General features: G+C 64.4%; 1 protein-coding gene across 3 annotated transcripts in view; it reads left to right on the top strand.

Annotated features, from left to right (window-relative positions):
- Positions 1–2,659: 2,659 nt before the first annotated feature.
- DOK7 (docking protein 7) overlaps positions 2,660–25,953 on the top strand; it is a 34,351-nt gene continuing 11,057 nt past the window's right edge. For 2 of the 3 annotated variants that reach the window (XM_059887836.1, XM_059887838.1), the window contains exons 1-4: positions 2,660–2,828; positions 2,898–2,943; positions 12,188–12,418; positions 14,417–14,617. In XM_059887836.1, coding sequence (XP_059743819.1) covers positions 2,775–2,828; positions 2,898–2,943; positions 12,188–12,418; positions 14,417–14,617 — 532 coding nt within the window. In that variant the 5' untranslated portion in view covers positions 2,660–2,774. The remainder of the gene's footprint in view (positions 2,829–2,897; positions 2,944–12,187; positions 12,419–14,416; positions 14,618–25,953) is intronic. The other variant, XM_059887837.1, reaches the window with a different exon arrangement.

Here is a 25,953-nt window from a genome sequence, read left to right as displayed (position 1 = left end):
TTTCCCGACCCAGGGATCGAACCCAGGCCTCCTGTACTGCAGGCAGATTCTTGACTGTCCGAGCCAGCAGGTCAGCCCTGTCCTTCAGGAGCTCATCATCACAACGTCAGGCTGGAAGAGGAAACAGGCCAGAGAAGTCGTGCGACAGTTAACATTCATTGGGCTGTCGAGGGTCAGGTGCAAGCGTCAGACGGCAGGTCCCGTGGCTGCAGAGCCACTGATGGGGTGACCGTGCCCTGTGGCCACAGGGTCTGGCCGTGGTGGCAGTGTCCTTGGCGGTGACGTCCAGCAGCAGCGCCCGCGGCTGTGTGATCAGCCAGCTCTGACCCGTGATGGCGGTGGGCTTCTTGGAAGGCAGCAGCCGTGGCCCGTGGCTTTGGAGTCTGCCCGGGCAGTGGTGCAGAGCTGCAGTGGCGTCAGGTCTCTGGAGCGTGGCTGTGCCCCCGGCCTCCTGCAGGTCCTGCTGATCCCCGCCTGCCCTGGGTTCCACCTGAGGCCTAACGATCTTCCCACAGATTCCTTCCCGCTTCAGTGACCAGAGTCGGCTTCTGCCTCTTGCCACCAGCGACTCTGGCTGCCATGGCTGAAGGAACTGTCTGAGTCTGCTTAGGCAGCTATGACAGAAATACTGTAGACTGCGAGGCTGAAACAACAGATGCGGTTCTTAACAGTTGCTGAGGCCGGAAGTCAGAGATCAGGGTGCCAGCCTGGTTGGGGTCTGGGGTGGGGGCCCTCTTCCGGGCGTGCAGATGGCTGCCTCTGGCTGTGTCCTCAGAGTGGGTACGGAGAAAGATCACGTCTTCTTACGAGGATGCTAATCCAGTCCTGGGGATCCACTCTCATGACCTTATCACCCCCCAAACCCTACTTCTTCATACCATCCCCTTGGGGGTTGGCCTTCAACATGAATTTGGGGGGTGGGGACACATGCATTTGGTCCACAGCAAGAGCTTAGGAATGAGAGGCCAGGATCCCCCCACCCCAGGTCCAGAGCGAGGCTGGAAGTTGGGCCTGCCTCTCAGTCGCCAGCGTTGCAGCGGGGGGGGGGCGATGGGCAGCCGTCTGTCCCCACAGCAGCCCGCGTTTTCTGGGGCCCATGTGGGAGCAGGTGCAGCTGCTGGGCGTGGCAGGAGCCTGGGTCTGGGCCAGTGCTGCGGAATGCGGCAGGGCACTGCCCCTCCCCGTGGGGATGAGCATGTGCCAGGCGCCTGGGGTGGCAGATGTGCTGGTGGCCACAGCCCCCCAGCGCCGCCTGGCTCGCTGCTGGCCGTCCTGGGCCAGCGGCTGGGGGGCCTGGGATGAGCGGGCAGCCGCCCTGCAGAGGCGGTGCCCCTGGAGGACGGGAGAGCGAGGCGCCTCCTGGGCCTGGGGTGACCCTGCTCTGCATCGCACCCTGGGCATGCATTCCCAGGACATTCGAACTGAGCTCATTGCCCCCCCCCCCCCAGGGCCCTGCCTTCTCAGATTCCCAGGGACAACGGGGACAGGGGTGCACAGAGAGGACAGACTTGGCCCTCTCTGTGCCCAGCATGGTGGTTGCTGAGCTGGGACCCCAGCCCAGCGGTCTTCCTGCCCACATGACCCCATGCCCTGCTCAGGGCTTAGCCAATGGAGGTCAGTCCTGGAGGTGCCTGTGGTTCTGAGTGTTAGATCCTTCTCCGTGAGAGGCAAGACCTGGACGGGATGACGACACGCACCCGCGTTCCTACCCGTGCGGATTTCAGGGTAACAGGACACCGCAGAGCCTTTCCCCCTCCTCCCGGCCAGATCCTCAGCCGCCTCAGGGTGGGACGCCGGCTGGGGCGCACTGCTTCTCTTTGCTTTTCAGAGCGCCGGCCTGTCTTTGCCACTGGCCCCGGGGGCCTCGTCGACACTCCTAAAGGCGTGAGTGTTGGAGGTCGCCTCAGAAACGGGGGCTGACATCTGAGATGTGGACTCACCTGGGTTCCCAAAGAACTTGGGCGGCTGAGCAGGGGCTGTGGGTGGAAGGACGGGAAACCCGAGGCTCAGAGCTCCCCCGCTGCAATGGGGGCTCTCTCATGGGCTTTTACGGAGCAGCCTGGAGGGACGGACCACCCCCCCAGCAGCCAGTGGCAGCGCGTGCAGGCCCGGGACGACTCAAACTGGGGCACTGGCCCCCTAACCCCCGGCAGCAGTCCACACTGGGGTCCTTGCTGCCAGGGGACAGGAATGCCCCCCCCCCCATCCTCCTGCCTATGGAGCAGGGGTGGTCTGAGGGGTTGGAAGGGAGCAGGGAGCAGGCAGGAGAGCTGGGTTGGGGAGTGAGGCGACGTCCTGGCCAGAGGTCCGTGGTGTCCGGTGACAGCTCAGAGGTGGTGGGAAGGACAGGTGCGCGAGGGTGAGCCAGCTTAGAGGAAGGCACACTTGCAAACCGGGACCCACCCAGGGCGGATGCCTCTTCCGGTGGTCGTTGCCTGTGCTTTCGGAAGGAAGCGGGGCCCCCTCCCCCGCCCACCCCACTGGGGTGAGCAGGCCGGAGCCCCAGGGTCCGAGTTTCCGCAGCGCGCGGTCCCGGAGGGCAGGGCGCTCAGGTGGCCCCAGGTGCCGCGGGGGCGCATCGCCCAGGCGGGGCGCGGGTGGGGCAGGACCGGCGGGCTGGCACCTCGGCCCCGCCCGCCGCGCGCGCCGCCCCGCCCGCCGCCCCGCCGGCCGGCGCACGGCGCTCGCGGAGCTATTTTGAAAGTGACCCTGGGCTGGGCGGCCCGCGGGGCGGCGGGGAGAGGCGCGGCGGGGCGCGGGAACCATGACAGAAGATGACCGAGGCGGCGCTGGTGGAGGGCCAGGTCAAGCTGCGGGACGGCAAGAAGGTCGGGGCCGCGGCGGGCGCGGGGCGGGGCGGGCGCGGGCGGCGGCTCACGCTCTCTCTGTCCCCGCAGTGGAAGACTAGGTGGCTGGTGCTGCGCAAGCCTTCGCCGGTGGCAGGTGAGCGGGCGCGGGGTGCCGGCGCGGGGTCGGGGGCCCCGCGCGCGCGATCGGCCGCCGGCGGCCTCCTGCGTGCGCCCGGCAGGCCCGGAGCGCCGGCCAGCTCGCCCGAAATAGCCGGCAGCGGGCGCCCCGGGGCGAGGGCTGTAACCGGAGAGCGCCCCGGCCTCGGCCTGCGGGGACCCTCTTGGCGCCCCGACTCGGCCCGGAGCCCCGAAGTCGTCTCAGACCCCAGATCCCTGGGCCGACCCCCCTTGGCAGGAGGGCTGACAGTACCTCAGAGGGACCTGGGGGGGTTGGGGGAGCCGTGGAGACGGGAGGGCTGAAAGGGCAGGAGCCTGTTCTGGCCCCCTCCCCCATCGCGCCCCAGGGAGCATCCCAGAAAGTCCCGGCCCAGTGGGGACTGAGCTGTGTCACTGGCCCCAAATCCAGATGGGGTTTCAGGGCCATGTTGACCCCAGGCGCCGCCACCGCCCCCCCCCCCCCATCTTGCCCAGGTGGAGCTGAGGCTGGACCACCCAGGTGGGAACAGAGAAAGGGGAAAGCGGCCTCCCCTGGGGATGTGTCCTGGGAACCCCTGCAGGGCCAGTGCGCCCCCTGGGAGGAGGGCACGTGGAGCTGGGCATCTCCAGCCTCAGTCCTCAGCGAGCGGCGGCGACCCGGAGGCTCTGAGCCGGGTGGCTGCAGCTGTTCCCGGAGACAGGTGCCCTGGAGCCAGCCCAGGTCCCCGGGGGTCTGTGTGGGCTGCTGGGGGTGTGCGTGCACGCTGCCTCACACGTGCGAGGCTGTCGGTCTTCCGGCACACCTAGGGGTGCTGTCAGTTCCCAAGGAGCTCCCTTCCTCCATCCGTTGGCCGAGCTGGCTCTGGGAGCCGCACGGTTGCGGGGCAAGGGCCTGCGTTTGGCCTTGGACACGCTCCTCCTGCCTGGAGCTCAGCATCCCCGCCAAGGGGGCCTGAGCCCCGCACCCCCTTCACTCAGCTCACCGGTCTTGCAGGCCCAGCCCCGTGCCTGGGGCTGGGGGACCCTAGTCCCGGGGAGCTCAAGGAGGCCTGGCGGGGCTAGGGCCGGGAGACAGTGGAATCCTTGCACTGGCCAGGCTGTGGGTGGCCGAGGTGGGGCACAGGCGGTGTTGGTGGAGGGGGCCGGGGCCGGCTGGGGCCCGGGGCGGGGGCTGCTTGCGGGGAGGCTGATGAGCTAGGGCCTGTGCGGGCCTCTGGGGAAGGTGACCCACCCGAGCACAGCCCCGGGCAGGCCTCGTCGCTCTTGCTGGGGCGGGTGGTGACGTGCAGCCCCTGGTGGTGGGTGTCATGTCCGTATCCTAGAGAGCTGGGTGAGGGCTGTGCCCTGGCCGGCCCCAGCAGGCACGCCTGTATACCGGGCCCTCTGGCAGCAGCTCCTCACCACCGCAGACTTAGAGTCTGTGAGTGGACTTGTGGTGGTCGCGCACACGCAGCCCCATGGGAGGGGAGCATGCCACGGGCCTTAGGGGAAGGAAGAGCCGCCTCTCCAGGGTGCTAGGGTGGTGGAGCTGGAGGGGACGTCCCCAGAGAAGAGGGTTAGGCACTCCAGGCAGGACCTTGCCCGGGGACTGGGCGGGAGAGGACTGGGCGGGAGGGGACTGGGCTGGAGGGGACTGGGCGGGAGGACTGGGCGGGAGGACGGTCCACGTGGCCCCTCTGGGTTGCTGTCCGTCCTGAGCCCTGCACCCCACGTCCTGGTCCTCAGAGTCTCGGGACCCCCACTGTGGTCCCCCATTCGGCCCGAGGATCTGTCCCCACTCCCGTCTCTCCTCCCTGGCCCTTAGCCGGTGAGCCAGCCCCTCTCCGGCTTGCTGGGGGCCTGGCTGTGAGGGGTGCAGCTGCCTGGTCCCCCTTATCCTGAAGACCGGCTCCCTCGGTGGACCTGAGTGGGGGGCAGGCCCTTGCATGTGGGAGTCTCACCGCGGAGACTCCCCAGATCCCAGCTGCAGCAGAGGGGAGCCTGGGGACGGGAGGAGGGGCCACCCTGCCTACTCTTCGTGAAGACCCCAGGGCTCTTGCTTTTAGAAATCGTTTCCCTGCCAGGTGGGCCCAAGGGGAGCAGTAGGGGGTGTTGGAGGCTCTGGGCAGGCGGAGGGCACAGAGGGCCCCTCTCCACTTGGCCCCTGCTTTGCTGCTTGCGCTTTGTTTTAGCCAAGACCACTTATGCTCGTAATAAAGTTTAGGGAATCAGAGGGAGGGGAACGACTACGGGAAGAGGGGACGGGCTTTACTGAAAGCTTCAGTGAGAACTGCCCTCGGGGGTCCCCACCTCTGTCCTGGCCTGAGAATTCCTGTCCGGGTCCTTTCCCCGGGCCAAGCCCCCATGAGAGGAGGGTGGTGTGGCCCACCCCAGCTGACCCTGGGCAGCCTCTCTCTGCGCCTCCCTGGGTCAAGGCTCAGGATGGTGGGAGATGGTCTCTCCCATGGTTGAGCTCTGGAGGGCGGCCCACCCATGGGCGAGGCGTGCAGAGGGTCGCGAGCAGCCAGGGCAGCTCCCTGGGCACCGGCTCCGAGGGCCCTGCTTCAGGGACTCCCGTGTGCGCTGCTGGGGCCGCATTATTCTGCCCAGAAAAGCCGGCAGGAGGGACCCTGAGTCCTGGAGCTGGCAGAGCCTTGTAGACAGCAGGCTGAGACCTGGTGACCCAAGGGCTCTGGCCCTGGATGAGTGGGTGTGGTCTCCTGACCCCTCCCCTGACCCCATGTGCTCTGCCCTTTGGCCAGCAGGCAGTCCACGCCACTCCTGTCCTGGGGAGGGCTGGTCTAGTGCTCCCCCTGCCGTCTACGCTCCCTCCTGGTGCTGAGTTCCTGGAGGGCAGGGACCCTGACAGCCTCACAGGTGATGCTGGGGCTAGGGCCTGCCAGGGGACACAGGCTGGGAGCCCAGCTGCTCTCAGCAACACCTGGGTCCTGCAGACAAACCCAGGAACGGGGTCCTCGGGGCACGTGCCCCCTAAGTCTCCATACCACCAGCCTCTGTCCCACCCCATGCAGTGGCAGCCCCACTGAGGCGGGCATGTTTGAAGACGAGAGGACTCTCAGGTGGTGACGCCCAGGAGGATCCTGCTCTGGTCCCACCTTCTGGCCTGAGATCGGCCATGTCCCCCAGAAATGGGTGTCCTATCTTAGTCCTGGGGTTGGGCCAGCCCCCAAGCGCAGGCTGAGGGTGGAGACCAGCCCTCTGGTCCCCGTGGACCCTTGACACGGAGGGCCAGGCTTCCTGCAGCCCCTGGGTCCAACCAGGAGTCAGAGCACCCTGGGTCAGGTCTGGCTGTTGCTCTGACCAATTGCATGATGAGAATGAGTCCTCACTGGGCTTGCAGGGTAGTCCCTGCAGAGGGTGGATGGGCAGCGGGTTTGCAGGGGCCCAGGGCCCTGACTGCTCCTGCTGCCGCCTGTGTGCTGAGCCTGCGAAGCCCCCGGAGCCCCACGAAGCCCCCCGGAGCCCCACGAAGCCCCCTGGAGCCCCACGAAGCCCCTGGTGCCCCGCGAAGCTCCCTGGTGCCCCGCAAAGCTCCCTGGAGCCCCACAAAACCCCCCGGTGCCCCACCAAGGCCCCTGATGCCCCACGAAGCCCCCTGGTGCCCCGCGAAGCCCCCTGATGCCCCGCGAAGCCCCCTGATGCCCCGCGAAGCCCCCTGGATCCCCGCAAAGCCCCCTGGAGCCCTGTGAAGCCCCCTGGTGCCCCGCGAAGCCCCGTGGCATCCTGCACACACACACACGGTGGGGCACTCTCCCCCTGAATTGGATTAGCAGCAGGCCTGGGCCTGTGTGTCAGGAGGCCGGTGGGTCAGGTGGCCCGGGGCCCCGGCAGGCAGGCCTGGTCAGCAGCCCCCAGCCCCAGCCCTTGGGCGGCCCCTGGGGCTGTTGCCCAGCAGCTCTGCGGAAGGCACAGCCCAAGGTCACCACGACCAATGAGCACTGAGCCCCACAGCGCTGCTCCGGCCGTGTCCCCGTGGGTGGGCGTCCGCCTCGTCTCCCCTGCCGGTTCCGTCCTCCCTGCCGGCCCCCACCCCCATGAGGCCCGGGGGCCTGCGGCTTCCCGGCCGCCCTCCCAGGCGCTCAGCCCCGGGCCGTAAACGCCTCCGGGTGCCCATGACTCTCGTGGTTATTTTTACATCTTCAGGCGCCGTGTCCAGCTGCCTGCGTGCAGGCCGCCTGGCGTCCCTTGGGCCTCTTGGGCTCATGTGTCTGTGACAGAAACCCCACCCCGCCTGGCTGCCCCCTCCTCTCCCTAGGTCCCCCCGCCCCCATCCAGAATCATCCTCTTCTTTCTTTTCCCTCAGCCCTGCCTCTGCCCACCAAGGGGTCCCATGAGCTGGCCGGCCTCTGGCAGGGGGCAGGCCCTGCCAGCTGTCACTGTGGTTACTACAGAGCCTGAGCCCCCTTTCCTCTGCCCAGCCTACCAGCAGCTCCCCTGGCCGGGACAGCTTCGCTGTTGTGCTGTGCCCACTCTCCACACGCAGCCAGCCTGGGCCCTGCTTGATGACAGCTCTCAGGCTCCCGTGAGCTGGGATGAGGCCTCGGCCTGGCTCAGCAGGCCCACCTGGCTGGACCCCACCTACATCTCAGATGGCTCTTCCCCACCCACATGTTGGCCTCTGGGCTTCTGCACTGGCTGTTCCCTCTGGCACAGTGCTGTTCCCTGCGTGCTGCTGGGCTGGTGCCTTTCATCCCTCGGGAGTCTGTGTCCCGTCTGGGAGGCCCATGAACAGCTGCTGTCATCAGGTGCCCGCTCCGGGCCCCTGAAGAGCACGTCCTCAGGGTTTGCCTCTTTGTCCACCTTTCCCACGTTCCGACCATCTCCCCTCTTGGGTTTCGGCTGCACGGACGCTGGGCCATGTCCCCAGGTCCCTGCAGGCCAGGCGGGGGGACGGAAAAGGAGGTGGGGTGGGCTCCGAGGGGCCCCAGCGGGTGTCTTTCAGCGGCCCTTTCGGTGAGCGGGGCCGCTGGGCCTTTGCCTTTTCTACACCAGGAACCTGCCCCCTGCCCCTGGCTGGGCTCAGTGCAGGCTGGTGTAGGAGGCCAGGGTGGGTGCGCCTGGTCCACAGGCAGACCCTCCCCAGTGTTTGGCGGTGATGGGACGGTGTCCGGCTCCCGGCCGAGGTCCCTGCTGGCTGGCCTGTGGCTGAGGGCCTCTGCGTGCCCGGCCAAGGCTGTGTTACTGCCTCAACTCTGCGGAGCTCTCATTTGAAAGTAAAGGCTCTATGAGCTGAGTGGGGGGTCTCTGGTCACAGGCATGGGGCTTGGACCAGTCAGGCGGTCCCCACCACAGTGCCCACGCACAGAGTACGTGTGTGTGTGTGCGCGTGCATGCGAGCAGGTGTGCGTGTGTGAGCACGCAGGCATGTGTGACCGGGTGTGTGTGTGTGTGTGTGTGGACCACTGCGTTTCATCTTACGAGCAGGTGTGCGTGTGTGAGCACGAGGCCTGTGTGGCCGGGTGTGTGTGTGTGTGTGTGTGGACCACTGCGTTTCATCTTACGAGCAGGTGTGCGTGTGTGAGCACGAGGCATGTGTGGCCGGGTGTGTGTGTGTGTGTGTGTGTGGACCACCGCGTTTCATCTTCCCACTTCGGTGACGGCCCCTCTCTGCCTCCCTTCAGCATGACCACTCTGGTCCGCTCCACCCCCTGCCTGAGCCGCCCCTTCCAGGCCGCCCTCCAGGCCCCGTGGGAGGCTTCAGCTCCCGCCCCCGGGGTCCCAGTGGCTCCAGGCCCGGTGGCCGCCTGGCTGAGGCTGGCTGCTGTGAGCGGGGCCCTTGGGCCCACGGAGCCTGGCATGGAGATGAAGGGTGGGAAGGCTGGCGGTGCTCCCTCACTGGTGACCGGGAGACCTTGCTGAGGGACCGGCCTCACTTGTGGGGCCTCGTGTGAGGGGTGCAGCCCTGGGTGCTCACGGCGGGGGGCCCCGGTCGGGCTGAGCAGCTGCTGCGGGCCCCCGCGTCCTCCACGCGGTGTGTCCCAGGCCGGCGGGCCGCTGCCCCTGGAGGCTCGGGTGCTCACCTGGGTGCAGAGCAGCTCTGAGACCCGCTTCGTCTCAGGTCCCAGACCTGAGAATTGCCGTTGCCCTGGTGCCTGTTCCTTCCACAGCTTTTCACTAAGCAGCACTCTCTACAGGATGGGTTTTAAAGACAGGACCCCTTTATGGCTGGAGCAATGGGAGGGGAGGGGCAGGGCAGCTGCCGGCCCGGGGCCCCTCCCGGCCCCACGCTTGCCGCCCCTCTCCTGGGCCGCGTCCTGCGCCAGCTCGTGGGAGACCACGGCAGGGTCTGGAGGTGACTCCTCCGGCCGCCACCGTCACTGGGCTGTGACTGCGGGCAGCTTCCACCGGGCAGAAGGTGGGGCTCGGCACACAGCCGTGTCCGCTCCCCGCCGCCATTTACGTTCATACTGAAAAAGGAGACAGTGACCGGCCTGGTGTCTCAGTTCCTGGGGCTGCGGTAACAAAGCATCGCAAACCCAGGGGCTTGAGACGAGAGGTGTGCTCTCTCCCCGTCCTGGAGCCTGGAAGCCCACACTCAAGGTGTCGACAGGGCCACGTGCTTCGCGAAGGCGCTGGGGAGCGCTCTCCCGCCTGCTCGGGCTCCTGCGCTCATGGGCACGTCGCTCCGTGACTTGTCTTCTCGTGGCCTCTCTGTGTGTCCGTGTCTCCCCTCCCGTCTCTTACGAGGACACTCATCTTTAGATTTGGGGCCCCCTTGGACAATCCATCGAGATCTTTAACCTGACCACATCTGCACAGACCCTTTCTCCAAACGAGGGCGTGTCTGCAGGTTCTGGGAGTCAGGACGTGGACACGTTTTTTTGAGGGGGTCCCCATTTACCCTGCCACAGACAGGTGAGGGCACGAGTCTATTCTCAAATCTCTGTAAGGAGTAGGCTGTGAGCTGATTTCAGACAGAGCCCGGATCCAGGAAGACTGGGTAGGCCGGGAGAAAAGGGTTTTGGGGACAGATGTTGGCTCTGCCACACAGAGCCAAACCAGCCTTGCAAGGGCAGGCGTCCTCCTCCTGTGATAGTGGGAGGCATCAGGGAGCCGTGGGGCAGCCCAGGGGCCCTTGTGGCAAGCTGGATTCCAAACCACAAATTGGAAAATCCGGGGCCTGAGCCAAATCCGCCCGTCTCTTGCTTCTGTGATGAAGTTTTGTCATAACACAGTCATACACGTGTGTGTGGTCTCTGGCTGCTTTTGCAGTTAAGAAGCTGTGACAGGGACTTCCTGGGTGGTCGAGTGGCTAAGACTCCACGCTCCCAATGCAGGAGGTGCAGGTTCGATCCCTGATTGGGAAACTAGCTCCCACAGGCTGCAGTGAAAGATCCTGCAGATCCTGCCTGCTGCTGCGAAGACCAAAACCCCCTGGGCTGCAGCTAAGACCCGGCACAGCCAAATAAATAAATAGTGAACAGAAAAAACTGACAGAGACTGCGTGGCCCACGCAGTGGAATATAGTTACTGTCTGACTCTTCACAGGAAAGCTTACAGACCCTGCTCTTGGCTACATCATAGGGAGCGTAGCTCCTAGAAACAACGGAGGTGACAGGCTTGCCCTGCCTTTGCTGGTCAGGCCACGACCGAAGCAAACAGTCGTTCCTGAGATAGAAGGGCCTCACGCTCATCGGTGCTGGGTGACCGGACTGTCACAGTAGAAGAGCACCGCCTTCGCGAGCTTGCCTCCCAGGGTGGGGGGCGGGCAGACGGGAGACGGGACGGCCAGCCGCACGGCGACACCCACGGGAGAGGCCGGTCTTCCCGGGGGCAGGAGCGGCAGGACGTGCTTGGCGTGTCTGGGGAGCAGCCTGGTGTGGGTGACAGGGCTGTGCGCATGCTGGGCTCCCGTCCGTGGCCACCCCCGTGTCCACGCGCTTCTTTGCTGGGAGTCTCTCTGTGGTCATGGCCTCCCAAGGCTTTCTCCTCTTGAGCCTCTGGTGACACCTGGGGGGCATTTCCATAACAACACGTGCCCTTTGTGCCTCCTGAGTGACTAATTTCTCTCTGGGCCGGGCCACGCGTTTCCAAGGGAGCTGTGTTCTGGAGAGAACATGCCCGAACCCTCGGGTGGCAGGTGGGTTTCCGTGGGCTCTGGGGTTCTGTGTATTCCCCTGGGGTGGGCAGGTGGATTTCCGTGGGCTCTAGGGTTCTGTGTATTCCCCTGAGAATGAAAACATCCTTGCTTTTTTTTTTTTTTTCTGACATAAGCATTTCAAATGCTAGGGACAGGGTCTCAGATAGGAAGCGGAGCCCCCATCGCAGGCTTTGGAGACTTGTTAATAGGGGCTTGTCGGAGCCAGCCCGTCCCGCAGGCTGGGGTCCAGTCTGCCTGTGGCTGCGTCCCCACCTGACCGCAGCGGTGTGCGCGTCCGGGACACGCCGTGCGCCTCTGTCTTCACGGGGCAGGGGTTGACGGCGGGCACCTGACCGCAGCGGTGTGCGCGTCCGGGACATGCCGCCCGCCCTGTCTTCACGGGGCAGGGGTTGACGGCGGGCACCTGACCGCAGCGGTGTGCGCGTCCGGGACACGCCGCCCGCCCTCTGTCTTCACAGGGCAGGGGTTGACGCGGACAGGCAGGAGGCGCCACCTTGGTCTCCGTCTGCTGGCCAAGCCGAGTGTGGAGTCAGGCTCTGGGGTCCGGGTGTCCCTTGGGTCTGCAGGGAGGTGTTTCCAGTGTTGGGTGGGGCGGGGAAGTGCTCCATCCCGAGAGGTCCTCCAGTGCCCACCCCCAGCCCTCTCCTGCCCGGACGAGGGGGCTGGTTCACTGAGCTCGGGGCCACCTCGCACTCCAGGGTCTCGGTGTTCGCATCAGGCCCAGGACCCTCACCCTCAGCAGAAACTGGGTGTGGCCGGGCGGGGCGTGCCTGCACTCAGGAGGGACATGGAGGCCCGGACCCAGGGCGGCTCGCCAGGGCCACGCAGGTGGCTCAGTGCCGTGTTTGTGTTTGGAGCGGCGTCCCCCCAGGGCGGGGGCAGGGTGCAGGCCCCAGCTGGGGGCCCCGGGCCGGGTGAGTGGGTCCTCACCAGGGAGTGTCCCAAGCCCACTTCTGCCCGCGTGGCCCGTGGCCGTGTGGGGTGGGGGTACCTTTTGCACACGAGGGTCTGGAGGCTCAGGGTGCCCGGGGCTTGCTGGGGGCCGGCCGTGCCTGGAGCCTGGGTCTCTGGGGTGCGGCGGGGTGGTGCCGGGCACTCGGGGCAGTGGCCGCACTGACCCCCACTCCCACGCCCCCCGCAGACTGCCTGCTGATGCTGGCCTACAAGGACAAGTCGGAGCGCGCCAAGGGGCTTCGGGAGCGTAGCAGCCTGACGCTGGAGGACATCTGCGGGCTGGAGCCCGGCCTGCCCTACGAGGGCCTGGCCCACACGCTGGCCATCGTCTGTCTGTCGCAGGCCGTCATGCTGGGCTTCGACAGCCGCGAGGCCATGTGTGCCTGGGACGCCCGGATCCGCTACGCGCTGGGCGAGGGTGAGTGCGCCCAGAGCCCACGGGGACGGGTTCTTCCTGCCCTCAGGAGTCCCCGGGGGTCTCACTGCTGGGCTGCAGAGGCCGGGTCACGACTCCCAGTGCCTGCTGAGCGCCCTCTGGTCAGCCGTGATTGGGGCGATGGTGGGTTCACAGGGGAGATGCCTCTTGAGCTCCCGAACTTGGCCACATCCATATGACCTGGGGGCCTTTAGCCCAAGCGGGTGGCCGCCTGACCCCGGAACCTCGGGGAGGAGGAGCCAGCCCCCCTGAGCCCCACAAGGGGGGTGCAGGGTACAGGATGGGGTGCTCTCGGGAGAAGGGCAAGACCCAGCCCCCCCACATGCCCACCCGGCTGGTCAAGCAGAGGCAGGCCGGCCCCCAGCTGCGTCGTCAGAACCCACGGCTGGCATCTTTCATCCGCGCAGCTAGCTCACAGTGCTGCGTCGGCTGCGGGCAGGTTGTGCGTGTGTGTGCGTGGGCACGTGTGTGTGTGTGAGCACGTGTGTGTGTGTGGGCACACGTGTGTGTTCTCTCAGGTCCTCGCACATCACAGTTCACTGCAGGATGCCAAGTGTAGCTCCCTGTGCGGGTCCAGTAGGACCGTGTCGCTTACCCAACGTGCACGAAGCGCTGTGTGTGTTCAGTCCCAAAGCCCCGCGTTATCTCAAAAGCTGTGATGTTTTAACACAATATTTAAACAGTTAAAAATGAAAGCTCGAAGCCCACGATGAACAGAAATGGCAAAGTCTAAAGCGGAGCTGGTCTGTGAGCCGTCTTTAAACCTTCCCGTCCGCACCTTCCCCAATGCCACAGCCAGCCTGGGCTTTATTTAAGCTGTTTCACTCACCATGGACTTTTTGCACTGATTTTTGTTGTTTAAATCATCGTTAAAATATCACTGACCTTGGCCCCTGTTTTGCACCCTGAGTAAGGGGCCTCACTCACCTCAGCCCAGCCCAGCTAGGGGTCAGCGGCTCGTCCCTCCTCCGGGAGCCCCCAGATCAGGCGTCTAGGGTGGGGCATGTGTGGAGGCCCAGTGAGGGGGCGCAGGGGCAGGAGGGGAGAGCCTCTTCCAGAAAGTTCTCCCGTCGGGGTTCCTGCCAGTTCAGCCTGGCTCAGCGTGTGACTCCACTTCTGCTAGGGTTGGGGGTGGGGGAGTGGGCAGGGGCCTGGTGCAAGGCAGCCGGTGCCCTGTCCTGGCACCTTAAATAGAAATCACCAGGACACGGTGATGGGTTGCTGACCCCTGGCCCCCTGGGACCAGGCTACGAGGGTCCTTGCCCAGGGGCTGCTGCCCACCACGGGGGCTTGGGTGGGCTCAGGGCGGGAGGAGGAGGCAGGGCTGGGGCTGGCCCCTCAGCTTCGGGGTGGACACGGGGCCGATGGGCACCAGCCAGGAGGCTGCCGTCCGCTCCTGGGCCTGGCTGCTCTGGGATGCACCCCTCTTCCAAGGTCCTTCCGAGGCTAGGGGGCGCCTTGTGAGAACAGAAGAGCCCACCACTGCCCTCCTGAGGGGCTTTAGGGGCAAAGGGCTGAGCCTGAGGTGGAGAGGAGGTCTCGGGGAGCTAATTGTCATGCTCAGCACTGGGGAGACCCTCTCACTGGAGCGGGGAGGGCCTGGGGTTTCCTGCATGTCCCTGCGGCCAGGCTGGGACTCTCCAGAAGGGGCCGGAGGCTGGGCCTCCTAGGCCTCTGTGTTCCCATCTTTGGAATGGGACCACAGCAGCTGCGCTGTGTGGGGGGCGGGGTTTCTCAGAGGAGGCACCCAAGGCCTCAGACTTACCAGCCGTGGCCTGTGTGCTTCTCCTGGAGCTTGCTGGGGTTGGTCCAGCCTTGTTAGGGTGGGAGGTGGGGGTGATCAGGGTGGGCTCCCTGAGGACCGGACAGAGCGGGGCCATGGCACCGAGTGGCCCTGCCCTCGGGAGCTGACACCTGGGCTCGTGCTTCCTGGCCGCCGTCCGCTCCCAGCAACACCCTGTCACCCCCGCCCCGCCCCAGTGCACAGGTTCCCCGTGATCGTGGCTCCGGGCACCAAGCTGGAGAGCGGCCCCGCCACCCTGCACCTCTGCAACGACATCCTTGTGGTGGCCAGGGACGTCCCCCCAGCCGTGGCGGGGCAGTGGAAGCTGTCAGACCTCCGGCGCTACGGGGCCGTGCCCAACGGGTTCATCTTTGAAGGCGGGACCAGGTGTGGATTCTGTAAGTACAGGCGTGGGCCGCAGGCTTGCTGGCCGGGCCGTGGCCCCAGAGCCAGCCCTCCCGCTTGCCCTGGCCTCTCTCAGGCCCGCAGCGGCCTGTGGTCTCAAAGAGACTGATGCTTAGCCCCCAGCCCAGACCCTGCGCTTCTGGCTGGAGGCAGGGGCTTGGGGGCTGCGAGCGGCACCCTCCCGAACAAAGTCGGTGCAGGGCCGCCCGGGGGGCGGTTCAGGGCCTGGTCACAGGGCTTCAGAGCCGCTCAGCCGGGAAAAAAAGAGAACAGACGTGTCCACTGAGGCTATACTTAGCAGACGCATCGGCTCCGTGGGCCCTGAGCCCCCCACCCAGGCCGATATCAGCGATGAGGGCTGAATGCGGGGGCCCACCAGTGAGGCTGGGGGGCCCCCAGGGCCGAGGTGGCGTCCAAGGCCAGGTGAGCGCTGCAGGGAGCTGGCCTCCAGCTGGGAGAACGCACAGGCCCTCGGGTGGAGAGTTTGGGGTGCAGGGCAGCGGGGGGTGTGTTCTAGCGCCCCAGCCCGCTGTTCTCCCAGTGGAGGGGGCCACTGTGGGCCTGTGCTTGCTGTGGGGGCGGGGGACAGTCCCTCCGCTCCTCTGTCCGGAGGGTCCAAGCCTGTCTGTGGCCGCCCCGGGCTGTTGTCCTGCCGAGTGCTGCCTGCTGGGCCGCCTCGATGACCACGGTCGCTGAGCTGGGCTGGAGGGTGCGGCCTGGGTAGGGGCTGTGCCTAACAAATTTGGTCAGCCCAAGACCCCAGACGCTGGTGGGGGGTCACAGACTCCTCCCTCGTGTGGAGGGCGATCGGGGCTCTGAACTGGAGGCTACCTCTCTCCACCTCCCCCCGACCCTCTTAGAGAAGCACAGATCGCTCCCCAACCCACAGCCCCTGGAGAGGACAGAGCCGGCCAGGGGCGCCCACAGGGCCCGGTGTGCACTCAGTGTGGTCAGCGGGAGGGGGTGCCCCCCGCCCCGCCTGCACTCGGGAGCTCGATCGTGCCCGGATTTCTCTGGGTACAGGGAACGCACTTGAGGACATGGTCATACTGGAGGCTGGGCCTAAGGCCCTCATTCCGCAAGGGTGGGGGGTTGTGAGGCAGGACGGTTCCGACGGGGAGCTGGGTGGACAGGTGAACAAGCAGGTGGGAGCTGCAGCTGAGACAGCCGGCTGCCTGCAGCCCCTGGATTTCGTGCTGATGGCTCGTCCTGGGCTCCAGGGAGGTTAGACGCTCTGAGATGCTGCAGAGAGGTGGGGAGGGGTGACGTGGCGGAGGTGCAGGCGGGCTGGGGGAGTGGGTGCTGTGGCACGGTGGCCCCGGGGCTGGCGGGGGGCCACAGCCGGAGTCGGAAGGCCTTGCACGAGGCTTGGCCCGTGCGTTTTCCTGCCCGGGGGTTTCGAGCAGGAAGGAGAGGTGAGCGCAGCTGTTGGCCTGTCCGCCCAGGGCTGGCGGGGAAGGCCCGCCCGGGTTGCCGTCCAGAGTCCTCTCCGCTGGACCTGAGAGGTGCCGGCAGTGGGTGGGTAGGGGCCCTGGCCCTGCTCCGACCCCCTCCCAGGCTGCAGCGCACCTGGTGTGTGTGACCGCCCTTCCCTCCTGAGAAGGCAGGGGCCCTGGAGCTGCTGGGGGCCCCAGTGGGACAGAGACCAGCGTCCTGGCTGGACTAGTGGGACTCCCGGGGCCGAGACTCGGGCGGGTGGCCTGTGGCTGCCGTGAGGACTGGGGTGCAGGCCGCGGCTGGCGCTGGTGTGTGCCCTCGAGCGGGGGCGGCCGAGAGGACCAGTTCCTTGGAGACTGTTTTATTTGCCCGGACGTAATGTAATAGAGTCCGCTGGATGTTTTTCCACCAGAGACCTCAGGGTTTAAAATTCCAGCTCTTGGTGTGGGTGGGCTCCTTCTCCGACCGTCGACGAGTCCAGGCATCAGAAGTCGCAGGGCTTCCTGGGAGGGCGGAAGCTGCAACTCAGGCTGCTGAGTCCTCTCCCGGGCAGGCAGGCCAACAGCGTGAACCGTGGCTGGCCGCCCTGGGGCTTCTGTGCAAGGCCCGAGTTTGGGCCTTGGGCCCTGGGCGGGCCCGGCAGGTCTGCCCGGACCCGAGGGCTCCAGGGCGGGTTCTCCCTCCCACAGAAAGTCCCTCCTGGGGGTCCTCCTCTCCCCTCCAGACTCTCTGGAGGCCCCTGGCCAGCGCTGGCCAGAGAACACGGTGGGCGCAGTGGGTGGCTGGGCCAGCCTTTCCCGACACTCTGCCACCCGGCGGGTCCCACGGGGCGCAGTTCTCCAGGGACACGACCCTCTGCCCCTGGCAGGGGCCGCGGCTCTGCCGGTTTGTAGACTGTCACCAGCTCGGGTGACTCAAGGCGGGGTGAGCAGGGACCGTGCAGCCCTGTGTGTGTGGTCAGAGCAGCAGTCCACTCAGGACGCGGGCCTCCTGGGAGGAGGGTGGCTGGTTCAGCTCCGGGGGCCACGTAGCGAATGACCGCATCCCACGCCTGAGAACAGCACAGTCTGCCCCTTCACCGTTCTGTCCAAATCAAGCTCGGCCGGGGCTGGGCGGGTCCTCCCCGCCTGTTCCAGTCCCCAGGGGTCCCAGGTGTTCCCAGGCTTGTGGCCACGTCCCTCCTGTCTGCTCTGGCTTCACGAGGTCCCACTTCACGTGGGACACAGGTCATTGGAGTCAAGGCCCCTCGATACTCAGGAGGGTCTGAGAGCCTTCACTTGGGCACACCTGCAGAGAGCCTTTTCCAGATAAGGGCCCAGTCGCAGGCTACAGGATGTGAGCCTATTCTTTGGGGCCACCATCCAGCCCATGACAAGGTCACCCCAACTCTGGAGGTGTCAGAATTCAGATCTCAGTGAGCCTGTGGGCCCTGAGTTGGAGCAGGGGTTAGAGTCACCAGAAGGCTCTGGAAGGTTCTGGATGAAGGAATTAAATTCTCCTGCCTGGCCCCTGGGCCCTAGAGCCACGCCCCCAGACCACTCCGGAGAGCAGCGACGGGACCCTGGCCCCTCACCCACACTGAGACACCAGTGACTGGCTGTCAAGAGAGGGCCCTGGGGAGTGTGGGGGAGGGGTCAGGGGAGGGGGCTCCGTGCGGCTCTGGGCACCCCATGGGTGGATGTGTTCTTTCTGTGGCCTCCACATGGACGGCAGCCTGATGAGATTCTTTGAACAGGAGCCCGAGGTCTCTGTCTCTGGGGTGATCACGGTGATATGTTTAGGGCTCCCAGGCAGGGGCAGGGCACGCAGATGAGGGTGGCACAGAGATTTGGGGCACCCTTCACCCATGACAGGCTCAGCCGCAGGGAGAGTGGTGGACCCGGGGGAGGGGGGGCGGGCGTCCTGCCAGAGCCAGGAAGGCTTTGGGGAGGTCTGGGGGGCATTTGCACAGGGCCTAAGGGGGAGTGGAAGCTTCTAGGACAGGGGCCAGGGGAAGCCCCTGTCTCTCACGTCGGCAGGTCCTGTCAAGGACACTTCCGAGGCGTTTCCACTCCCGCGTGAGCCGGCTGCGGCCCCAAGGATCAGGGTCCTTGACTGCGGAGGGACTCCACGGGTGCTGGACGGCGGAGTCCGAGGCTGGCGCCCAGGCCTCCGCCCGCGGCTCCACCTCTCCTCCTCCCGGCTCCTGGGGTCCAGCCCATCCTGTTGGCCCCTTGGGGAGCAGCGAGCATTGTAAATCATTTTTATAAAGTGAGTGTTCAATTCAGTCCAGTTCAGTTGCTCAGTCATGTCCGACTTTTTGCAACCCCATGAACCGCAGCACACCAGGCTTCCCTATCCATCTCCAACTCCAGGAGCTTACTCAAGCTCATGTCCATTGAGTTGGTGAAGCCATCCAACCATCTCATCCTCTATCATCCCCTTCTCCTCCAGCCCTCAATCTTCCCCAGCATCAGGGCTTTTTCCAGTGAGTCAGTTCTCCGCATCAGGTGGCCAAAGTATTGGAGTTTCAGCTTCAGCATCAGTCCTTCCAGTGAATATTTAGGACTGATCTCCTTTAGGATGGACTGGTTGGATCTCCTTGCAGTTCAACGGACTCTCAAGAGTCTTCTCCAAAACCATAGCTCGAAAGCATCAATTCTTCATGGATATATAAGTGAGTATAGTGAATATATATATATATATGTAACCAAGTACAGTGAAGCTCCAATACTCTGGCCACCTGATGCAAAGAGCCAACTCAGTGGAAAAGACCTGATGCTGGGAAAGATTGAAGGCAGGAGGAGAAGGGGACGACAGAGGATGAGATGGTTGGATGGCATCTCTGACTCGATGGACATGAGTGTGAGCAAACTCCGGGAGATAGTGGAGGACAGTTTATGGGGTCACAAATAGCTGGGTGTGGCTTAGCGACTGAACAACGAGAACAAGCAAGTGGGCACAGGGGGATGCTCCGGAGCAGGAGAGACCGCCGTGCTCGCGTGTCCAGCGCCGAACAGCCCTCGGCCGCCTCTGGTGGGCGTTGTGGTCCAGATGCTGGTCTTGCTGGAGCTGCTGGAGCCGTGGTCTCCAGCCTGGGAGTCTGGAGGAGGGGGGAATGTGTTCAGGGGATTCTCTGTGCCTGGCCCTGGGTGCAGGGTCGGAGTGGGGAGCCCATGCTGCGCCGCGAAGGCTCAGGCTATGTGAGAAGACAAGGACGTTCAGAGTCCTCAGGGGTGCGAGGGGAGCCTGCAAGGGCCACAGGCTGGGGAGGCTGGGGAGGCCCTCACGGGCTGAGCCTGAATAGGGCCTCTGCAGGTTAAATAGGAGTTCAAATGAGCCTGGCTGCTGAAGGTAGGGTAGAGTGGAGGGAAGAGAAAAGGGGTTCCAGACAGACATTAGCGTGGCTGGTGGCAGGAACAGTGTGTCGGGGGACCCTGGTAGAGTGGCAGAGGTGAGGTCAAAGGCGGAAGCCGTGTCCCGGTTACGGGAGGCCCTGGAGGCTGGACCAGAGCTGGGCTGTGTTCCTGGGTAGCAGGGAGCCCTGGAAGGTGCTGGAGCGGGATGGTGCCAGCAGCAAGCCTGTCGAGGGTGGTGGCTTTGGCCCCAGAGTGCTGGGAGGAGGGAGGCGGGGTGTGAGGAGGCTGGGGGCGGGGCCTGCAGGTTCAGGAGCCTTAGGAAGGGGGTGGGAGGAGGGCCGGCTAGGGTGGGTGGCGAGGACACCGAGCGGAGGGTCCGCGGAGGTGGGCCTGGGCTGAGCTCCCGGGCTCGGCCCATGGGAGGGGAAGGCCCCCAGACAGGGTTCAGAGCCCGTCCAGAGCCAGATCAGGTTTACCCCTGGAGGCGGAGTCTCCCTTTGGGTCTAGAGCCCTGTCACACTTTGGACAGACTTGCGGTCGATTTCAGCCCTCTGCCTCGAGGTCTGTGCTCTCCAGGCCTGAGTCGGAGCGGGATCTGCCACCTTTCTGCAGCCCACGATGGCATGTGCAGCCGGGGACGGTTCTGGAGCCTCTGCATGTCCAGGGAGGCCGAGGTCACTCAGGGTCAGGGAGAGAGGGGCCTAAGGGCGGTAGTCAGCAGGAGGCCCCTGCAGGAGGCCCACCTGGTGGGGCCCAGATCCACACACCCACCCTCAGCGGTGTGTGCACGTGCCCATTTACAGATGGGGACACTGAGGCACGGAGCAGCCCAAGACTTGCCCTAGTCTGTCTGAGCGAGGTGACCCCCCTCGGTGCCCAGCCAGCGCCTCTTGGCACCAGGACTGGCTCTCAGCGGCCTCCAGGACTCCTTCTCGGGGCATTTGGCTTCAGTCTGTCTCCTCCCAGGCCAAAAAGCAGGCCCAGTGCATCCTCGGGGACGGGCAGGGTGGCCTCGTGGGACCATCTGCACGTGATGGCCAGTGAGCCGTGTCCCACATCTTCACGTGGGAGAAAGGTGGTCCGTGGGCAGAAAGTGCGGCTCTCCCGAGGCCCCCAAGGATGAGTCTGACTCATCTCAGCCTCTCCGAGCCTCAGTCCTTCATCTGCACCGCCCCGGCTTCCTGTGCCCCTGCCTGCGAGGCGTGTACCACGCGGTGACCTGGACCCAGCTTCGCAGCCTCTTGTGGGTCGGGACTGACCGCACCAGCTGGTCTCTGGCCAAGGAGTGTCTGCTGCTGGCGCAGCCAGGCGCCTGGGCCGGGGTGACAGCGTCCCCTAGAGGGGACCCCGAGTCTCACTCTCCCAGGGAGAGACTCTTCTGCTGGCCAGACTGCCCTGCAGGGACTGGGTGGGTGGCACCAGCCCCTACTTCCGTGATGGCTCCGGGCTGGCAGGCGTGCTTGGCAGAATTCTCCCAGAGGTGGGCACTCTGTCTGAACAGTGTCCTTCCTACCTGGGCCTCCGAGTCACCATGCGGGCGGCAGGCACCATGCAGTGAGTGGGGCCTGGGTGTGGGTCTCTACCTGCTGTTCCCCGGCCTGCACCTCAGCTCCCTGTCCCAATGTAGGGGTGGGGACACCAGCTGACCTAGTCCACTGTCCTCCTGCACCCCTGGGGGACAGGGTGGAGGTGGGGAAGGGCAGGCCTTCTCCGTGGCCGAGTCATTCAGGACACCGTTTCAGAGCAGGACCCTCAGCCAGCACTTGGGGAGACGCAGAGGAAAGCAAGGTCCCAGGCTCGCCTGAGGGGCCCCTCACCTGGGCAGGTGTCCAGTGCGTCCCTGTGGGGGCAGTGGGGGGAGCGCTGGAGGAAGGTGGGTCACCAGTGAGTGGCCTTGGCTGGAGCAGGGTGTCGGTGGGTGACTGGGAGCTGGAGGCCAGCATCCACCCAGGGACAGAGTCCAGGGCCAAGGCTGACGCCCCTGCTGTCTGCTCAGGGTGGGGTTGGGTGCCCCCCTTCCCGTGTGCAGGGGGCATTGTCAGGGTGATGAGCTCCTGGCGTTTAGCAGGAGCTGCTCCGAGGATGTGAGGTGCCTGGACCGCGTGGCTGCATCCTGTTGGGTGGTGGCAGGGTGGGGTGGGGAGGTGCCTCGCTGGAGGGTGGGACAGAGCCTACTCTCCGGAGAGCTTGTTTGGTATTTGCCCCTGGTTTCGGTTCACCCTGGCCAAGCCCACACGATGCACACTGCACCGTTTAAGCCGCTTTGTAGTTCAGTGGCAGCGAGCACGTCCGTTCACATGGTTGTGCCCCCATCACCACCGACGTCCCCAGAACCTCGTCATCGTCCAGAACTCTGTCCCCATCAAACACCAGCTCCGTGCTCCCCTCCCCGCCCAGCCCACACCCCTCATTCTGCTTTCTGCCTCTGAGTTTGACAACTCTGGGGACCTCATCTGAGTGGAATCACTCAGGATCTGTCCTCTTGTGACTGGCCTGTCTCACTTGGCTCAGCATCCTCACGGCTCATCCGCGTTCAGCAGGTGTTAGACTTTCCTTCCTTTTTCAGGCTGAATCAGATTCCGCTGTGTGGACGGAACACATTGTGTTCATCCGTCCATCTGTCGATGGACACTTGGACTGTGTCCACATTTGGCTATTGTGAACGATGTCGCTGTGAACACGGGCAGGCAAATATCTCTTGCAGACCTTACTTTTAAATCTTTTGGGTGCGTGCCCAAAAATACACTTGCTGGATCAGATGGTGGTTCTTGGTTGAATGTTTTGAGGAATGGCCACACTGCCTTCCACGCTCCTGTACGACGTCACGCTCCCACCAACAGTGTGCGAGGGTCCCAGTGTCTCCAGACCCTCACCAGCACTTGTTTCCCGTTTTGTTTCTGCGTGTTGTTTAAATAGCACACCTGTTGTTTAAATAGGTTTAAATACCCACCCCTAGTGGGTATGATGAAATGATCAGGTGAGATTTAAACTTCATTTCACATGAACTTATTTCATCACACTTTGTTTCTTTCTCCCAAAATAGAGGCAGAGACAAATGAAACTTTAATCAGTAGATGTTTCACTCTATTAGGAAACTGCAAAATAACATCCCAAGGCTCAGCCAGCTTAGCTCTGCCAGCTTTCTGATTGATAACCAGTGCTGTGTGGACGGAGCTTTGTAGAACCTTCTCAGCAGGAAAGTCCTTCAGAGGCTCTGTCCCCGACTGGCCTTTGCTGTGTGGTCTTTGCCAGCAGAGAATGGAATTCTCTGAGGAGCTGGGGACACCGAGATCCAGGGACAAAGGTCTGGACACTGGAGGTTAAAGAGAGGGATCAGCCTGGATCTAATCGGGCTCATCGGACGTTTGAAGGAAGGTTTTCTTTCTCACGGCTAGTGAATCTTCAAGTTGAACGTGATGCTTTCCCCCTGGAGATATTCTTCCCCAGGAGCAGTTGCATTTATGACGGGAGTGAGGTTTGCTGCACCCCCTATGACCCATAGCATCTGTCTCCAGAGTGAAAGGTGGCTGTGAACCTGCAGGTAGCCGCTTCCTGCTGGGCAGGACGCGCTCCTCCGAATCTTCATTTTCCATGTTACTTATTGCTGGGAGACAGATACCCCCAAACCTTAGCGCCGTTTCCTGGCTGCGACTCTGTGGGTCAGCGGTCTGCAGGGCTCCCTCTGCTCCACGCGGTGGGCCGGAGTCACTTGGGCAGTGGCATTTGGTGGGTGGCCTCAGGCATGGCCTGGGGCCCTGGTGCTGGCTACTGGCCGGGATGCCTCAGCTCTCCTCTGGGCCTTACCTTCCAACAGGACAACTCGGGTGGCTGGTTCCAAGACAGGGAATCTGGGGGCTGCCAGCCCCTCATGCCTGGGCCCCAAACCCTGTAGAGTGTCCCTTCTGCCAGTTCCTGTGGTCCAGAGCTCAGGGGAGGGGATTGGACCCGCTTCGGGGTGGAGTGGAGGCTTCACGGACATGGATGAGAGGAGGCGGGTGGGAGGGGCATGGTGGCAGTGACCACATCTGTTCAGTTCATTTGTTGCTCAGCTGTGTCCGACTCTGCAACCCCATGGACTGCAGCATGTCAGGCCTCCCTGTCCATCACCAACTCCTGGAGCTTGCTCAAACTCGTGTCCATTGAGTCGGTGATGCCATCTAACCATCTCATCCTCTGTCGTCCCCTTCTCCTCCCGCCTTCAATCTTTCCCAGCATCAGGGTCTTTTCAAATGAGTCAGCTCTTCCCATCAGGTGCCCAAAGTACTGGAGCTTCAGCTTCAACATCAGTCCTTCCAATGAACACCCAGGACTGATCTCCTTCAGGATGGACTGGTTGGATCTCCATGCAGTCCAAGGACTCTCAAGCATCTTCTCCAGCACCACAGTTCAAAAGCATCAATTCTTCGGCGCTCAGCTTTCTTTATGGTCCAACTCTCACATCCATATATGACCACTGGAAAAACCATAGCCTTGACTAGACGGACCTTGGTTGGCAGAGTAAGGTCTCTGCTTTTTAACATGCTGTCCAGGTTGGTCATAACCTTCCTTCCCAGGAGCAGGCGTTTTTCAGTCTCATGGCCGTGGTCGCCGTCCTCAGTGACTTTGGAGCCCTCCTGCACAAGGCAAGACGGGGCCAGGCTCTAGCTTTGCGCCCTCCTCGCGGACACACAAGCAAACAGGAAACGTGGAGACCCTGTCTTGGGGAGGGGCGTCTGGGAAGGGGCAGGGCCCTGGCTGCCTCCGCACCCCACTCTTTCCGTCCACGCTCAGTGGGGGCCCCTCCTGGGGCTTGGCCCTGAGTTAGACACTGGAGGCCACAGAAGGGCCAGAAGTGGTCCTGCCTCAAGGTGCTGGGCCTGGCGGCCTGGACAGCGTCCACACAAGGGAGGGGAAGGGTCCCGGGTCTGCCCCAGAGGAGGGGTCCCATGAAAGTGTCGCCAGGAGCACGGGGGTCAGGGGCCAGGGAAGGCCACGTCACAGGAGCAGAGTCTCAACAGGAGAAGGGTGGTGACGTGTGGCTGAGGGCTGTCCTAGGCAGGGGGGCGGGGAGGGGGCTTGTGGATGTGGCCGCCCCCCGGGGAGGTATGCCAGGCGGGCCAGGTGTGTTCGCTCCTCAAAGCCCGGGTCAGTGGGCCGTCGGCGCTGGGTCTGGGCGGCCTCGTCTCTTGGTCACGAGGCTCGGGTGGGCCCTCAGAGACTCACGTCCCCCTCGGGAGGCCCTGGGGCTGCCAAGGAGGTGGGGTGGCGGCCGGTGCGGGAGCAGGAGCCCGCAGACGCCCTTGGAATGCCGCCGGCTCCGCTCTCTCCTGTGATGCAGTTTTTTATAGTCGGGGGACTGGTTGTGCCACCGCCGCTGCCAGCTGACCGTAAGCTCGGGATTAGAGGCCTGGCCCCAGCTGAGCGGGGCGGCCAGGACAGGGCCTCCTCCCTGTCCGCCTGCTGTCGGCCAAGGTCCCGGCTTGAGTTCTTGGTCAGCACCACCCCCCCTCCCCCGGGGCCAGGAGAGAGAGACCCCGCCCAGCCCTGCAGGCAGCAAGCCGCAGGGGGCCCTAGAGGGGGCCCCGTGGGTGGGAGGGGGGTGCCCTCACTCTGCTTAAGGTCGGGGCTCCGTGGTGCCCAGGCATGCCCCGCCCCCAGGGGCCTCTGTTTCCTGTCTCTCCAGCAGGCGTGTCACCAGCTAGGGCCCTGGGGGGCCGCCCTGGGGCACAGCAGCATCGCCACGTGTGGGGCTGGCCCGGGGCCATGGAATCCGGGGCAGGCGAGCGTCACCAGGCCGGCTTCACTGTGCCGCTTCCCTGGCCCGCCCGCCCCACCCCGAGTGCCCTCCTCCTCCGCGCGGGGGGCTGGCCTTTCTTTGGGCAGACGGCGGAGGCACGAGGGATTCTTGGGCGGTGACACCATGCCCGGGCGTGCGGCCCGCGGGACCTGGCGTCCCCATTCACGAGGCCGCGGGACTCCATTCACGCTGGCGGGCTCCCCGCCTGCCGCTCTTCATCCAGGCTCCCTGCAGGCCCAGGCGCCCCCTCCTCCTCCCCAGCCCTCCCCTGCCCCGCTCCCGGGGGCTAGGATCCTAGCCAGCCTCCCCCTCCGTCAACAACAGTGATCAACAAAACTTCAGTCACGAGAACAAAGAAGACTTTTGTTTGAACCGCACCCGAGGACTGACCCGTAAGCCTGCTGGCCAAACGGCTCTGCAGAAGCAGGGGTTTTCAGCGGCTTTATTGGAGTTTATCTCGCCAGAACAAAGAACGTTAAAGAAGTCAGGGTTACATGTTTTCACGGTTCCTCTTCCCCCCAAAAGAACGACCGGCCCATGCGCAGTGAGTCAGCGTGGCCTTGGCACTTGGGGAGGGATCTCACCCTGGACGGAGGGCCAGCACTGTGCTTTTTAACATGGACGTTCTTTACGTCTGGTCAGGATGCCCTTTTTTATGATCAAAGCAGATGTACAGTGTATGTTTGACAAGCTGCAAACAGGCGGCTTCAGTTAGCATCAAATTCAAGTTGACTTCTGCTTGAGCCACAGTGACCTTCCTTTATCTCAAGATATGAGT

The sequence above is a fragment of the Bos taurus genome, chromosome 6 (assembly GCF_002263795.3).
Source record: "Bos taurus isolate L1 Dominette 01449 registration number 42190680 breed Hereford chromosome 6, ARS-UCD2.0, whole genome shotgun sequence".
In the NCBI taxonomy this organism is placed as follows: Eukaryota; Metazoa; Chordata; class Mammalia; order Artiodactyla; family Bovidae; genus Bos; species Bos taurus.
Note: the sequence above shows the minus strand (reverse complement) of the source record. Positions and strands in the feature narration are given on the sequence as shown.